Raw genomic sequence first — 15,782 nt, forward strand, 5'->3', positions numbered from 1 at the left:
TCAAACTTGGCATCTGCTGCAGTGAAGGCTTAAAGGTACAAGAGTGTTACCTTCCTTCTTACAGCTCTGGACATTGTCCAAGAGAGTACGGACAATAATGGATGACTTGATGTGTTTGCTGTACACGTATGTTGGTTGTACTTTGCAGAAAACGTGGCCTGGCACACATTTCAAGTTATCAGGTCTGTAGAACTATGCAATACTTGCTGCTGCAAGTAGCCTGCCTTTAGTGCAACAGACACAGCTGAAATGCCACTGCCATCTGGGTCTGACCACTGCAGGTTTGTTACGGTACATACTATTTTAATATAATTTGTGAGAGAAGAACAAATTAGTTAAGGCAGAAAACTGGGCTAGTTAGTTGCACTGAAATGATATATTTACAGCATGCTTGCAGGCCTTAATTTCATGTTGTGTTCTATATTTAGAGCAGTAAAGATGTAATGCAGTTCGGAAGTTTGAAGGCATAGGTTGCATACAGCTGATGCAGGAGAGGTAACTAAACTAGAAATTGCAAGAAAAAGCCTTCATACTGCAATTGACTTCAGAAGTGTTTCAAAGCCTTTTCACTGCACACTATTTTTTCTTTTAATTGCTTGCGTGTAAATATGTGGCACATGAGTTGCACTTGCATGCACACATGCACATTCCAGTCTAACAATGGTCAATGGTTTCTGGAGTTAGTCAGTATCACAGACAAGCTTGATGCAATGAAATGTAAGCATGCCAGAGCAGCCACTGTGAACATGCACTAAACAAGCAGTGGTAAAATATGCAGAAAAAGATCTTGCAGTTTGAGAGCACAAAGTAGAAGCAAGCACTTGGAATTCAAAGGTGAAGGGGCGCATCAACTTTAAGCAGAATCAATAGGCAGGAAAACTCGCTGTATAGCTTTATTGACGTGGCCAAGCACCTCCACTTGCTCAATAGTGCAAAGAACTACACTTTTTGCTTTGTTTTTTTTATCAGTGCAATTGTCGACATGTTGTCGACAAATTCAACTTCGCCCTGCCATCTGCTAGCCGCCTGGTTAGCTCAGATGGTAGAGCGGCTGCCCCGGAAAGGCGGTGGTCCCGGGTTCGAGTCCCGGACCAGGACGAATTTGTCTTCAACCATGAGGCTTTTCTTTCGAGGAACCCGTATGGGTTTCCTTTGTAGCAATTGCTACGAACGGGTGGTTATTACTTCTCTCCACCTTGCGGGTTTCCGCAGAACTACTACGTCAATTAAGAATACACTTTCAGCAAAACCTGTCTTTCTCACACTAGGCACTCCGGAGAAATTTCAGGCTAATGTAAGCACAGTTTCTAAAGTACAAGGACTCCAACATGTCTAGAGAAATCATGCCCACCTCCATAGTTGCTGCTCCATTGTAGGAAAGGCACATTTCCCAAGAAATTGCAGCAAAAAAATATAGTTGCTGATAGCTACTTGAAAATGAATGTCATGAATCAAATGCATACATGACTACTCCAATATACTTATAATGGTGTTGTCTGCTCACAAAGTAACTTTTCAATGTAGGTACCTAAAACCAAAACTGTTTCTGTATCATGCAGGTGGCACAAGTTTATTTGCAGGCTTTTTGCAAAATTTAAAGTTATGTAGCAAATTAACCTAACTGTAGACAGTAAGCATACTAGGTGAACTCAAAAATAAATGAATTAAGAGCTGCTTCTGTAATGCAGCCAGCCAGCCAAGTAAGACAGAGAGCAAAGTTTCATGATAAAAAGGGCAGACAGGTCAGCCCGAGGTACATTCTTGTAGGCCAGCTGCTCTGCACTGGGAGATAGGGAACTGCCATCCAGGAAATTATAGGGCACAACTTCATTGCATCAGCAAATCAATTTCTGCTATTATCAACAAATTATTTTTGACTACAACAAACCAACGCCAATTTCCTCACTTGACAATGATGCTTTTCAATGCACCTGTGCCAGTAGGCCAGTAGCCACACATTACCCCCTACTCACTCACTTTGCGCTACTTTTCCAGTTGCGGGTGTTGTAGATTTCATCCTCGGAGGAAGTGTCATCGTGGTACTCTGCCGCCTTGAGCAACTTGCTGTGCACACTGCCACCAGAGGCACTGTTGCTGGCACTTTTGCGCCTCTTCTGTGGTCCTATCCCATCATCATCGTCGTCGTCATCAAACAATGTTCCACCATTGCTTTGCACAGGCATGAAGCCTGCTCTCTCAGGCTGTCGCTGGCTCATCACCACAGTGTACAGACAGAGGGCACTCACCATCAGCAGCAACACCAGAGAACCTGTGCAAAGAGGGACAACATGTAAAAACATTCATCACATGCAGGCTGTCTTGAAATGTATGTTGGAACAAACTTCAGCCTGCCTTTAAATGTGTCAAGTGCTACTTTTCTTTTTCTCTGCTTGTTCTATGCCACTATAGAGCTGAGCCAAATGCCGTCCTCTGGTAATGTGTTAAAGCTGACAGGGCAAAAAGAGAATTCGGACATGAAGGAGACCATAAACAGCACTGTCTAAGTCTGTCATCATGCTGTTAATTTTGATTAAGTTGTACCAAGTAGCTCAAACTTGTATCTCGTTAAAACTATGTATGCTTTAACCTACAGGTCCGTTACCAGTAAACACCAGTTTGAATGGGAGACTAATTACACACAGAAACTAATCCTTACCTAGAATAATGTAACTAAGGAAATTAGTATTCTTTAGCAAGCAGAAAAACATGACATGCAGGAACTCTTACTCACCTGTAAGAACAACAAATACATGTTTTGGTAGGCCAGCAATCACAACGTTCTCTTGCAGGAGGAACTCAACCATCGTGCTACGACCGGCATAAACTTCCACAATCTGTAAAGCATAAAGCAAGAAGAAGGGTTCTGCATTGTGATGCATTCATAGTTCTTGCATAAACCTTTCACTGGAGAAAAGCAGTTTTTTTCGTCCACTTTCATTTTCCTAAACGTTATCACATCTACATTTAAAGTAAAACCACTGCTAATCTCCCCTATGCTTTCCTTGGCTCTATTAACTGTTTGCTTCATGCGATTGTGTCTAACAGAAAATCAAGCCCCTCGGTCCTCCTTCATCTGGTGATCATACAATAAGAGCCACAGGGTTCACGGCATCATACTACTTCAACTGTACGTAATATAGAGAGCACATGAGTACCTTGAAAACTGCTAATTATGCATAGCACGCATATCTCGCTTTCCAAATTCCTCTACTCTTCACCTTTTGCTGTGCTGATTAAATTCAGTGGTAGTGCCACAGCAGCACAAAGAGCCTCTACACGTGCTGACAAGGTGGTCCATTTGTAGTCTGTTACATCTTACAGACAACACTCAGTGAGTTAGTATATAATATTCACAGAAGGTGTATGTGCAGGATCTGTGAAATCTGTTTCTACACAGCCAGAATTGCCCCTAGCATTTTGAATCTTCATTGACATCACTATATACTGTAGAGTGCTTTAACACAGCAGACTAGCAAACGTCAGCTTTCTTCAATTATCCATACGGTGATAACTGCAAGTGAATGTGCTCACAGCACACCACCATTAAAATTTCAGAAAAATGCAGAGAGAACAAAGATTGAAAGCTTGCTCTGTAATGAGAGAGCTGCTGCACACAGTAAGCAAAGGCCAAGCAGACAACATGGCCTGCACTTCGAGGCTGAATTGAAAGGCTGCTGTACCAGCATCCTTGGCATTAGGTCCATTCAATTTGCCTACACCACTGTGAACTAGTTCATGGCAAGGCAGAAGAATTTTAGAAATTGTGCAGCTCAGCTTCAGTGGTGCAGTCACAACACAACGCTCAAAACGAACGCCTAATTTCAGATGTGGTGCAGGCGTTCTGTTTTGTCCGCATAAGGTGCACTGTCTGCATCAGTTTGAGAGGCTCCGAACCACAAGTATGGTTGGCTCCCGAGGTGTAAACACATGTGCATAGACACAGCAGGCGTGAGTAAGTGGGGTTTCAACAGCGCCCACGCCTGCATGCTGCATCGTTTGCTGCGCTGCTGCTTCACACCTGCACACCCACAGTAAGATGGCACCATTAGCTTGGAAGGTGCAGAAAAATGGTGAAACCGCCCTGCGCCTTTCCTGCATGTTTTGAAATGAACAGCGTAGTTTAGAGGGTACTATAACTGCACCACTAAAATTAATGGCAGGGTGCAGCACCTCGTGAACAGGTTCAGATGGTGCACGCAAACTAAACAAATTAATTATTTATCAGCATCAGCAACACCTGAACTCCTCTGTCGTATACTACTCATGAAGTGACTCTACCAAAGGTGAAAAAAAAAAGGTAGGGGTTGGGGCAAGGAGAACACCAATAACGGCTTATGCATTGAATTCCAGCCATATGTGAAGTGTTCATACTCATGCTCATTAGAAAAAAAGAGGGCACCATATTCGCTGATGCCGAAATATCTCTAAACGCAAGGATATAGGTAGATATGAAGCACTCAGAATGCCCTTGCCTTGGTCATGGTGTAGAAGTCGGGGGCACTGATCACCACCTGGTAGCTTCCCTCTCCCAGTGGAACCCAGAACTCGCCTAGCTTGGTACTTGGCCTATGCAGTGGCTGGCCTTCAATGCTAATGTTGGCGCCAGAAATGGGATCGCGGCTCTTGGTACGCACGTAACCTACAAGCCCTTGCGTGGCCTGCAACCAAGAAGTCAGAAGAGCAACATTTCCCTTTGCCCTCTGCCCATGCACTGTCAAGGAATATGGACATATAAGAAGATGCAAGGCAGGAGACAGTATTGCTATTTTGGTAGCACCTTTTTGCGTCCCTGGAGTGACGCAACAGGTGGAAAACATTTACCTACAAGCTAAAATGCATCACAATTCAGCAGCACACAAATTACCTAAGACCAAAAAGAAAAGAAAAAAAGAGGAAGAAGGAAAGAGAAAAAGGCGACAGCTTCCTTAGCACAGTACTTGGGGACAGAATAGCATATATACTAGAAGAAAACAAAAACAGAGCATGAGTTTCACATGACATCTAAACTGCCATCTAAACTGACAATTCATTTAAAAGTTAATTTTTTTTTTTTTTTCAGAGCAACAGTTCTTTGATTAGGGTATCTGCAACAGATCCTGACTGTTCTGCAACACTCACAGAGACCTGCCATTGAAAATTTCCTTGTTCTTTCTGGGGTCAAACTGTTTTGAATTTAACAATACCACTTATGGCACTGATCATAATAGCAGAAATGCACCAGTAACATTTAAAATTGCCTTCTGTTCATGTGTTCCACAGCATTACAGTTTCATCTGCTCTGATGCAATTATCTTGATTGAGCACATAATATTAAATGGGCTGGAATGGAACATTCACATTTGTATGAACTAGAACACTTCTCGTTTATGCTTCTACATTCACCAATGTGCACAATACTTACATAAAAAGGATCATCTACATGTAAAAAAGAAAGGGTATCATGTTTAATGTATATTTAGGAAATGCTGGCACATCAATGTCATATTATGAAATCAAGTATAGTAAAATAGAAAATGTGGCATTTTAATCTGAATTGATAGCGTTGATTCAGCCATATTAATATTTCTAACAAAGTTTATATGCAAGGTACATTCATAAGTTGATCTGCCAATAGTAGAACCTAGTTGCTGACCTGGAGCAGGTAGTTGAGTATCGACTGCTTGTTCTGAACCCAGAGAGCAGAGAACTCGCTAATGTTGGGTGCTGGACAGCAGGAAATGAAGGCTGCTGTCTCATAGGTTCCAGTCTCTCTGTAGCTGATGTCCTACAAGGAAATAATGTGAAGTTACCAATGATAAATGTAGGAGCAGCTGGTGCAATGCTTTCTTGCCTACAAGGGCTATGAAGACATTATTCTCATATCAAAAGCACTAGAAAGAAGTAAAGGAAATGTAGAGCTCTTATTAAGTCCTGATAAGATGTTGTGTTTAGGCAATACAGTGATGCATTTGATGCCTACTCACCATAACAGAACCATTCAGGTGTCCTAGGTCAGCTGACTCGGTCAAAATTCCATCAGATGAATTGTCTGCAAGTGTGAGTGCATGTTCACAACAATCGCTGCAGCCAGACCACACACGTGGAAGAAAGCAGTGACTTAAACACTCAGCTCATGAAATTCAGTGCAACAAGATAAGAATAAAGTCAACAATGAACAATCTGCGTGCAAGTGTGATAAATATGCAGCAACTTTCTGAAGCCTTCGAACTAACTGTCTTATGTAACCTAAGAACATTAATAATGAATTACGACAATATATTGATTCTTTACTACAATTTCATTCCTTCCTTAGCATCTCTTGCAGGAAGTGACAGATTTTAGCAATAATGGTAACACAGTGGTGTGATTTCCAACCAAAGATCAACGGAAAGAATAAAACCTGGACAGAATCGTAATCTCTTGTTTTCTGAAAAAAGATTAACCATATACTGAGACACTTAGCTGTTTGCTGTACCTTCGCAGATTTCTAGTGCTGAAGTCATACTAGACTAGACAAAAGTTAGAGCAAACATTTTGGTACACTCACAGCTCTTTTTCCCACAGGCAAAGGCCCCATTAAGCATGTCATCATTGTGGTACGCATAAGTCTTGGCCAGTTTTCTGAGCACTGCCATGTCGATGGCACCAGCACTTTTGGGCAGTGCTAGTGCCAAGCCGCCAGTCAACACGTTGAGCGAAGTGACAAAGTGGTATCGTTGTGTCCACTGTTGCACAGCTTGAACCTCCGGACGTGAACTATGCCCTAGAATGAAAACAGAAAATTAAGATTTGAACTTCGCTGCCTTGCCTGTCGAATTCAATGTTTTCATAAAGGTGCCAAGGAATTCCCGCCCGACAAATAAAATAAAAAATACAACTGAAAAAACAAATGTGTGTGTGTAAGGGGGGGGGGGGAGGGGAGGGGGAATTGCCCCCAAAGCGTTACTAAAACTGCATTTCACAAAATTCAACATATTTGTAGAGTAACTCAGAAAACTGAAATACAAATAAAGAAATACATAACAGTAAGCAGTATACTAAAAAAACCACATGGGTTTTTTGTTGACAAAGGTACTGTGGCACCAGTAATAGAGAAACTGCCTTGGACTGTCTCCAGTGCATGCACATGCTTAATATACTCAAGCTTTCAGTTTAAACTAAAAAGAATGCCAAAATAAAATATTACTGTCAGCTGAAATTGAAGACTATGTTTCTGTGGACCAAACATGCAGATCTACTGACAAAGGATGTTCAGCATCCCAGAAAGCAACACAATAAAAACAAGAGACAGGTGGCTGCCTTTAATTTTGCTGCACCAGCTCCTCGTCTCATCAGAGACAGTTACAATTCCTGGCTAACTGTTTATTTAAAAAGTTATTACATTGCATTACAAGATAAATTAAAACTCTAGATGGCATCTTTTGTAGACTTTTCTTGAGTAAAACTAGACCAAACACCAGTGTCACGTGAAGACACTGTTAAATTGACATCATCACGCCATAGTCAGAGCAAGGAACTCAAATGGAGGCGCTTAGCCTTCATTTCTCCACTAACAAACCATTCTTGTCAAAAAAATACAGTAATGGTTCAAAAATAGAAAATTAAGCTGTCAGACCAGCCTGATTTCCAGCTAACTTTGGTGTTCCTTTAGCATGCTACTTCAGGGACTACTGCGTTGCAATATTAGCTGCTGACATTAACAGATGCAGCAAACAAGAAAAAACAGCTTTTAGAAAAGATAAACATATATTCTCATTCCCCAAAATATAGTCTACGCTCGTTACAATGGACCCATGTACAACAGACTTTAGGATATAATGGACCATATTTCAGCCTTAGTTTGTTCTATTTTATTAATGCAATGAAGTTTGCTTTTAACGGACCGCGCTACAACGGACTGTCGGCTACAGCGGACAAAATTAGCAGCAATCTTTGTCAAAATTGGGCGCATAAAATGGACTTTTGCCGTGTTGACATGGGCTGGCAAGTGACTTGCGGGGGTCAGCCGGCAATCGCGGCTGAATATCTTCCGCATGAGGGAGGGAGGAAAGTGGGGCGGAAGCGCGCCCTCTTTAGCACTTAAGGCACAGGGGGTAGGTGAGGGAAAGAAGGTGGCTGCCGCTCTGGTGGCTGCTGTTAATGGCGCGGCCACACAGGCGCCGTATCTTTTGAGCAGTCTGCGATGTGGACAAAGTATGCGCCCGTCCAGGCACCATATCTTGAAAGCGATGTCCGATGTGAACAAAGTGCGTGCCTGCGTGGGCCCCATCTTCAAAGCGATCTGCAATGTGGACTAAGTGCACCAGTGCCAGCAGCTTCGTATGTGCTATGCTTTTGACGTTTAGTTCGCATTGAAGCGAGAGACAGCACGAAAGTCAATTAGCTCGTTGCTGCTGCCGCACTTGTCTTGCTTAATTTGCTATCACAATTGATGCTTCACCTTCGGGCGAAAATGTGACTTTTTTGTTTGTTTTTTACTTTGGACGTTCGTCACTCACTCTTTGCAATAAAGTTGTTAGACATTGCGGCGAAAGTTTCGAAAATGAGGCGTCTCGGATATTACGGACTTCGGATAAACCGGAAGTTTTTGTCGGATTATCAGGGTCCGCTGTAACGAGAGTCGACTGTACTATATACTCCACTAGCTGAAAACCATCAAGTTTACCAGCACCAAGCTTGCTAGATGAAGCGTTGCTCAGCTCCTTTACTCTGACATGCCTCATTATTACCCTTGCATCCATTTTTGCTTCACTATAAAATTCTTTTACCGCAGTTCTGCAACCAGAGACCTGTGAACGTGATGACTTATTTGGTAACAATTAACTTACCACCAAACATATAGAACAAATTGCTGCCACTAGGGGTGGATTCATTTGCATCACATTTTCCAATAGATGAGTTGGTGACGCCATCAGGATCAAGTATTGGGGCAATATGAATTCTAGCAGAAGCCATAATCTGCAATGAAATGAGAGTAAACAGGCATTACTTCCAAACACAGCTATCATTCTTAGTACATATCTACATTATTTGCATGTCCTGCCTACTTACTCAGATCCCATAATCACTGACTCTGTTGGCAAAGAAAGAATTGTTCTTTTGTTACCATTGGCTACCACTATTAGAAGCCAAAAAATTATGTGACTTTAATCAGATGTTCTAGTGCACAAGCACAAAATGGAAAATCACAAAAGAAATCAGAAAATTATGTACAGCCTTATTCACCAATCAGTAGCCTATTCTCTTTGGTGCTGCGATGAAGTAAGCTGTAGGAAAACTTTGGAGAACACGGTGGCAAAGGCAATATATAATGTTGGTAGACAGCAAAGAATGGTGCAATCAGATCATTTGATGAACGAGATGTCTACATCAATTCTGTTCTAACTCATGTTATCACACTTATGCTGCTTGAACTTAACTCCGCTAGCTGTTCTGTTCTCTCAATCTGGCCTTTAAAAGAGAGCCACAATTATGACCGTTAAGTAACTATATTTCACTACAGTACCGTAGGTTCAGGATGTATAATTGTTGACATGTGTACAGTGGCCTGCATATTTATCTAAATAACTTTTCAAAAATATTTTGCATGTATTACCACTTTGTTCATGCTATAAATTTCCATTAGAGCATTTTATATGGATTTAATATGAAATTTATAGGCATTTTATAGTTTGCATTATAAAATTTAAATATTACATCAGAAAATATGAAAAAGTACACCACAAATATATCCACAAAAGAACAAGGACAGGTGAAAAGAGTTAAGTAAAATAACTGCTCCTCATCCCATTTTTCATAGTCCAGTTCCTTGTCTTCTACACATAATTTTGACGCAACACTCGCAAGAACATAACAGCTGACCCCACAATTCCTGTACATAAAGCAGTGACATGTGCTATCTCCTTTCTGATCTCAAAAGCAATCCTCTTGTTTTCTTTTCGTCCACACTTGACCTGTCAACAATGGAACCACACAAGCTGACAGGCGCCCCTATATTACGAGCCGACAGTGGCACAGAGACACAGTGCTCAACAGAAAAGCTAATAGAAAAAGAAGTGTGCCCCTATCTCATTCATTAAAAAAATATATATTTTTCACAGGAAGAGCAGTGGGAATGGAGAAGGTATCATTCTTCAATGGATGCCACTACATTTTTAGGATGCAGGGAAACTTGATGGTCCACTCCTGAACTATGTTAGGAGGCAGTGCATACCTGCGTGATGAGGCTGTTGTGCTTGTAGCGGGTGGCCAGTGTGTGGGCCAAGTGGAGGAGCATCTCAGTGGCAGCCAGCTGGGAGCCCCCGGCCAGGCCAGCCTGCAGCCGGATCTCGGGGACGCCTGGCCGGTGCACCCGGGGGGTAGCACCCAGCACCAGGGCAGGCAGGTCCCGCCCGCCTGCACTGCTGCCCAGGCTGCAGGCAATGGTACATGCTCAAAGACCACTCGATCATGCAATTTTTAATGCAGAAGCTCGTATTAAATGGCTCAAGAGGCGGAAAATCTGGCATTGGCGGCTTGACTATCCGATGGTACAAAAAGGCTACGAGCCCTTGTCTTTTGGCGGGAGTCACACCCATGACCTTTGGTTTTAATTAAGGCCAATGTAATTAAGGCACAGTTAATCAATATATAATTAGGACACTTGAATCTACAACCTTTGGTGGGAGTTGAACCCACAACCTTTAGTGTTAAGGCACAGTTAATTAGGGCACTCAAACCCACGACCTTTGGTGTTAAGATAAAGTTAATCACGGCACAGTCAATTAAGGTAGAGTTATTTAAGGCACTCGAACCCATGACCTTTGATGGGAGTCGGACCCATGACTCTTGGTGTGAATCAAGTCGAAGTTAATTAAGGCACTTGGACCCACTACCTTTAGTATTAATTAAGGTGAATTAGAGGCACAGTGAAATAAGGTAGAGTTAATTAGGGCACTCGAACCCACAACCTATGTTGTAAGTCGAACCCTCTACTTTTGGTGGGAATCAAACCCACGACCTTGCATTGTGGCATAATCTCTAACCATCGCACAGTGGTCGCAATGCTTTCACTTTCATCCACATAGGGATAACAATGTGCCCCTTGACTTCTTTGATGAACTAATGTGCTTTGCGTTGCACTCAGTGACGCATTTCAAGAGCGAGTGATAGAGATAAAATGAAAATATTAATGTCTTCCATAATTTGAAGCCATGACCTCAAATATTTCCCGCATCTGGTAAAAACAGAAACGTAGAAACATATCAACATCTGGTGATGCATGCATCAGCAAGCAATCAATTTCATTATCTACAAAAGAGCTTGATTATCTTTGTTCACATTGAACATATACCTGTCTAACAATCAGTGTGGCTAAAAAATGCCTGCGTGTGGTTTCTAGTTTTCTGTTCACATTTACCGAGCTATGCACACGTGTCGTATGATGTTTTGAGGGTATAAGTATCCACAAGAAATGGAAATAAATCTGTTGTTGAACATTAGTGCTGTCTGGTTGTCAAATGTGCCTTTCTGTGGCCCTGTCATTCAGCCTGCACTACGACAAAGTAGAATATGTCGTACCAACAAGGCCCATATAGCTACCCTCATCAATAACATTGCCTCCTTGCTTCCCTTTCTGCTTCCATTTCAGACAAGTTCCAAGGTACACACTGAGACAGGCACAGTGGCACAGATTCAGCTAGGGCTAATTATGCACTAGCTGCAACACAGTATGCCGCAGTAGGTACTTTGTTATCAAGTGGCTGCATGTACGGATCCAGGGGTCGTCAAGGTTTTCTAACCCCCTCCCCCACTCCTTAACATTTGTCTGTACTGTGTGTGTACAGCGTACTGCACATGAAAAATTCACGAAGTCCCTCTTACCAGCTGTTACTGTTCCTTTCGCTCTGGAGAAATAATAAAGGTTCAATGATTGTTGCAGAAAACATGCACAGCTTGCACTAGTAGTGCAAGACTGGAAGCTTGTGATCACCTAAATTTTACGTGGCTTGCCTAGGTTGTTTGTAGGTTTTGCAAGGCTATGCTAGGTTTTGCTTGTCTCGGCAGGCAGGAAGTTTTCGAGAAGTTGCAGGCCGGGATCGCTTTCTCGGCAACGTCAAGCATTCAGGCACCGACTCCTGCATTGCCAGGACTGAAACTAGGAATCCTCAACTTGGCGTCACCTCTTCTCAGCCGCAGCTTCGGCGCGGTGTTCTGGATAAGCTCGGTGGCGTCACATCGCTTCTCGCTTGGCAATACTATGCTCTTCCTGGTAAGCCGCTTCTTCTTTGGGCGTCCGGACTTTCTTCGGTCTTCCCATGGCAACAGCACGTATGCTCGGAGTAGAGGAGGCGAGAGATGTCGCTGCGACAGCTGTTCCGAGCTTTTACTCGCCTATGACATCACGACTCCACCCTACACACATGGGGTGTAAGGAGGTTACGTGTCACAGTGTTCTCGCATGTGGTTGCTAGGCAATGCGAGGCGGCACACAGCTGGGCTGAGTTTTCTGGTAACGCTCCATGGTGGAACTAAAGCTTAAACAGCCCCAGTGTTAAAACCAGCCAGCATGTAAAGAGCTGATCATCATCAATCACCATTCCAAAGTCAGACCTCCCCCTTGAAAAAAACCTGGATCCATGGCTGAGTGGCTGTGACTGAACAAAGGGTGTCTCAAGCACAGTATCAAAATGGTTCTTGCTGCAATTTTTGCTCAAATTCGGAGACAACAGTTTGGTTTCAGTACAACTCTAGATTGAGAAAGCTGCAGCAAAACTGCCTCAAACCGCTTCATGTTCAAAAGAGACACCAATTCATTTTCTGGTAATTGTTCCCCATCTCACACATTACCATCAAGCCACCAAGCTATTTCATTGAATGTTTTGAATACAAGCTGCTGTTAATAACTTTGACTTCATCATGAAAACTCATTTCCCCTAAAGCTTCCTACAAAGAATTACTAGTGTTGAAAAACTTAGCACAAGAAGAGACAAACACAACATGAGTGCTATGATTCTCTTCCCTAAGTCTTTGTCTGTCTTTGTGCTAAATTTTTCGACATGAATCAATACCAACTTGCTCAATTCACACTTCTTATTAAAGAATAAACTTTCCCACCAAATGTTACAGGTAGCACAATGACTTTCCCACATTAAATTCCAAATTATGCTGGCTTTATTATTTCATTAGAACTACCACCCTGACAGTGCTATATGGCCTCTAGCTGTCACACACTGTTGGCATGTGCATAGTTTCAATGTTCTTTTAGAATCCACTTGCCTGTAGAGATAGGTGGTGTTGGGATACTTGTGGGCAATGTATCTGAGCAGCTGCAGGGCCTCAGCGTAGCTGTGGTACTTGCGCTCGTATGTGTCTGGCTCAAGTACCAGCACGAGGCTGGTCCCCTCGCCCGACAACACCGTCACCCGCTCCACCCTCATCTCAAATTCACTTGCAGACGCTGCAAAGGAAAGAGGCGTCAATCAGGACGATGTGCCAAGCAAACACTCTTTGAGATCAGCTCATGCCACGGCAACAGGCAACTACCTCAAGCAAGCAAGCTGAGGAACGAAGTAGCAAGCGTTGTAAATCACGATCACAAACTAGGCTTATCGCACAGTTAGGTGAGCAGAAAATGACTATAAATACAAAACAAAGAGGACAACTGGGATATATTTGCAAGAAACACTAAGTTTTGGCTTAGCAGAGAAGCTAATTAACAGAACACTCTTTTCAACTGTGGGAAACACAGTGCTCAATATGCTGATGACTCATGCTTTATCGCAATTACAACAAAGCGCAGTTAAACTGTAATCAAAAACCAGTTTTTAATATATTGCATACAGGCCATTTCAATCAAGCCATTTTCTATGACGATATCGCTAAGAAAGGCAGTCAGAAGTGTTGCCTGAAAGCCGAAAGTTGTAATATGTAATCTTCAAGTATCACATGTAATGTACGAGTGCCAGGAGTCAAAGGTAAAAAAGTCATCGCAACTTCCAAATGAAATAGACAGTTTAATGCAACAGTTCACATTTAAAAATGCTACCTTCTACAGAGCTACAAAACTGCTAACTGACAGAGCAGCTCAATACTGTGACTTTTCTGAAATATCAACTCATTCAGGAAGATGGCACGCCCATTTTAGGCAATGGTTCTTGCTACACCACGTCTTTGAAACCTATGATATCACAACACGTAACAAGCGTGCTCATTTCGCGCAGCATCATGCCAGCGTTCATGCAGTAGAATTTCATGCACATACAACAGCATGCTAGCTACTCTACACCAGCTAGGGTTAGATTTATAAGTAAATTTCGAATAGCTCTGAACACGATCTCATACACAAATGACAAAACAGCAACTAATTATTTTTAGCGGTTACAGAGAGACTATACATGGGCTGAAATGAAGATTTCACTTACTTTCAACACCACCACCAGTGCTGCATGTTTTGAGAGATGAAGCACTCTCTTTAGAAATTGCTAAAAGGGCTGTTAAACTGTGCTCGCACATGAAGATCACAGTACATCATTCAAAGGCAACTGTTTTGTGTGCATGTCCTTGAGTAGTTGTGGTAATTGTAAAGACTCGCGTGATAGCGCAGCACTGCATAGAAGGGTCTCTTCTAGAAAAAGTAAGCAGTTACAAATACCTTGGTGTTCACCTCTAATCTTTCTTGGGAAACGCACATTAATTACATCATAAACAATGCTAATCGAGCCTTTGGTTATATCAAACAAAACTTGCCTATTATCCCATCAAAGCTTAAGACTTTTACTATATAACACATTTGTTTGCTCCAAGTTGGACTATGCAAATTGCGTGACATGAATGGGTATGCTGCAATGTATTTTTACTCATGCATTCAATGCATATGTTAAAATGTACGTCTTTTGTTCATAACATTCGTATTTCCTGTTATTTCTGTACATGTTGCCGAACTCCCTTCTGTAATGCCCTACGGGCCTTGAAGGTATTTCAATACAGTCGCCGACCGATTTTACGGACCTCGAGGGGACAGAAGAAAGTCCGAGAAATCGAACAATCCGAAAAACTCGTTCACCCCCCTAAAAATTATGAGGCTTAAAGTGGCTTAAAAAAATCTCTAATTACGCCCTTCCTCATACAATGCTTAAAGGCGATCAGATTTGCTTGGCTTTGCGCAAGACTGACATCGTCTCCGTATACAGTCAACAAGAACGTCACCGCGTTAACTGCGTTGGCGATCTCCATTGGCGGAGATCGCCATGGAGATCGAAGAAACGAGCCATGTTACTTCACACATTTCGCACCACTTGGCTTTTGCGAAGGCACAGGAGGTGGCGCCGATCACACAAATAAACACACAAAGGTGCGACGTCTCCGAGACACACCTGCTGTTGGCACCATGTGCAAAATAGCAACCGAAACAAGCCGAAACTTAGCATTACGTGATTATGACGATAGCGCTGACCTCAGCCCCCCTCCCCCCCCAAAAAAAATCAAAGTGCCGTTTCCTGGAGCGTACTGTCAGCTAAGAAAGAACGGGCATGGCCTCCAAGACGCAAGAATGACGTACGCATCCCAATCTTGGAGGCTACAAAGCAGGCTACTAGAAGCCAAGCCAGCGGATAATCCAACATGGCGCCCTCCAAGATCGTGTGGCATGACTCGGAATGAACAATTTAATCCGGAAATCGAATTTCGGGGCCCACATTCGTCCAAAAAATCAATCGCGAATTGCGTTAGCTCAATTAGAACCCTGATGGTGCATTTATGAAACCCTGAATATCCATCAAATCTGAATTTTTCGAGTTCGAAAAATCCGTCGGCTCTGTAAAGTT

General features: G+C 42.6%; 1 protein-coding gene and 1 non-coding gene across 2 annotated transcripts in view; one reads left to right on the forward strand and one right to left on the reverse strand.

Moving 5' to 3' along the window:
* LOC135898464 (carboxypeptidase D-like) overlaps window positions 1–15,782 on the reverse strand; it is a 53,487-nt gene that overhangs the window by 4,683 nt on the left and 33,022 nt on the right. Inside the window, exons 17-25 of the mRNA XM_065427392.1 lie at window positions 13,237–13,417; window positions 10,193–10,391; window positions 8,808–8,937; window positions 6,527–6,742; window positions 5,964–6,028; window positions 5,633–5,764; window positions 4,473–4,658; window positions 2,732–2,834; window positions 1,978–2,269 (exon numbers count right to left, since the gene is read on the reverse strand). Coding sequence (XP_065283464.1) covers window positions 1,978–2,269; window positions 2,732–2,834; window positions 4,473–4,658; window positions 5,633–5,764; window positions 5,964–6,028; window positions 6,527–6,742; window positions 8,808–8,937; window positions 10,193–10,391; window positions 13,237–13,417 — 1,504 coding nt within the window. The remainder of the gene's footprint in view (window positions 1–1,977; window positions 2,270–2,731; window positions 2,835–4,472; window positions 4,659–5,632; window positions 5,765–5,963; window positions 6,029–6,526; window positions 6,743–8,807; window positions 8,938–10,192; window positions 10,392–13,236; window positions 13,418–15,782) is intronic.
* On the forward strand, window positions 1,025–1,099 carry TRNAS-GGA (transfer RNA serine (anticodon GGA)). Its single transcript has one exon. It is a non-coding gene; the product is annotated as a tRNA-Ser (tRNA).

This window comes from Dermacentor albipictus, chromosome 2 (assembly GCF_038994185.2).
Source record: "Dermacentor albipictus isolate Rhodes 1998 colony chromosome 2, USDA_Dalb.pri_finalv2, whole genome shotgun sequence".
Classification (NCBI taxonomy): Eukaryota; Metazoa; Arthropoda; class Arachnida; order Ixodida; family Ixodidae; genus Dermacentor; species Dermacentor albipictus.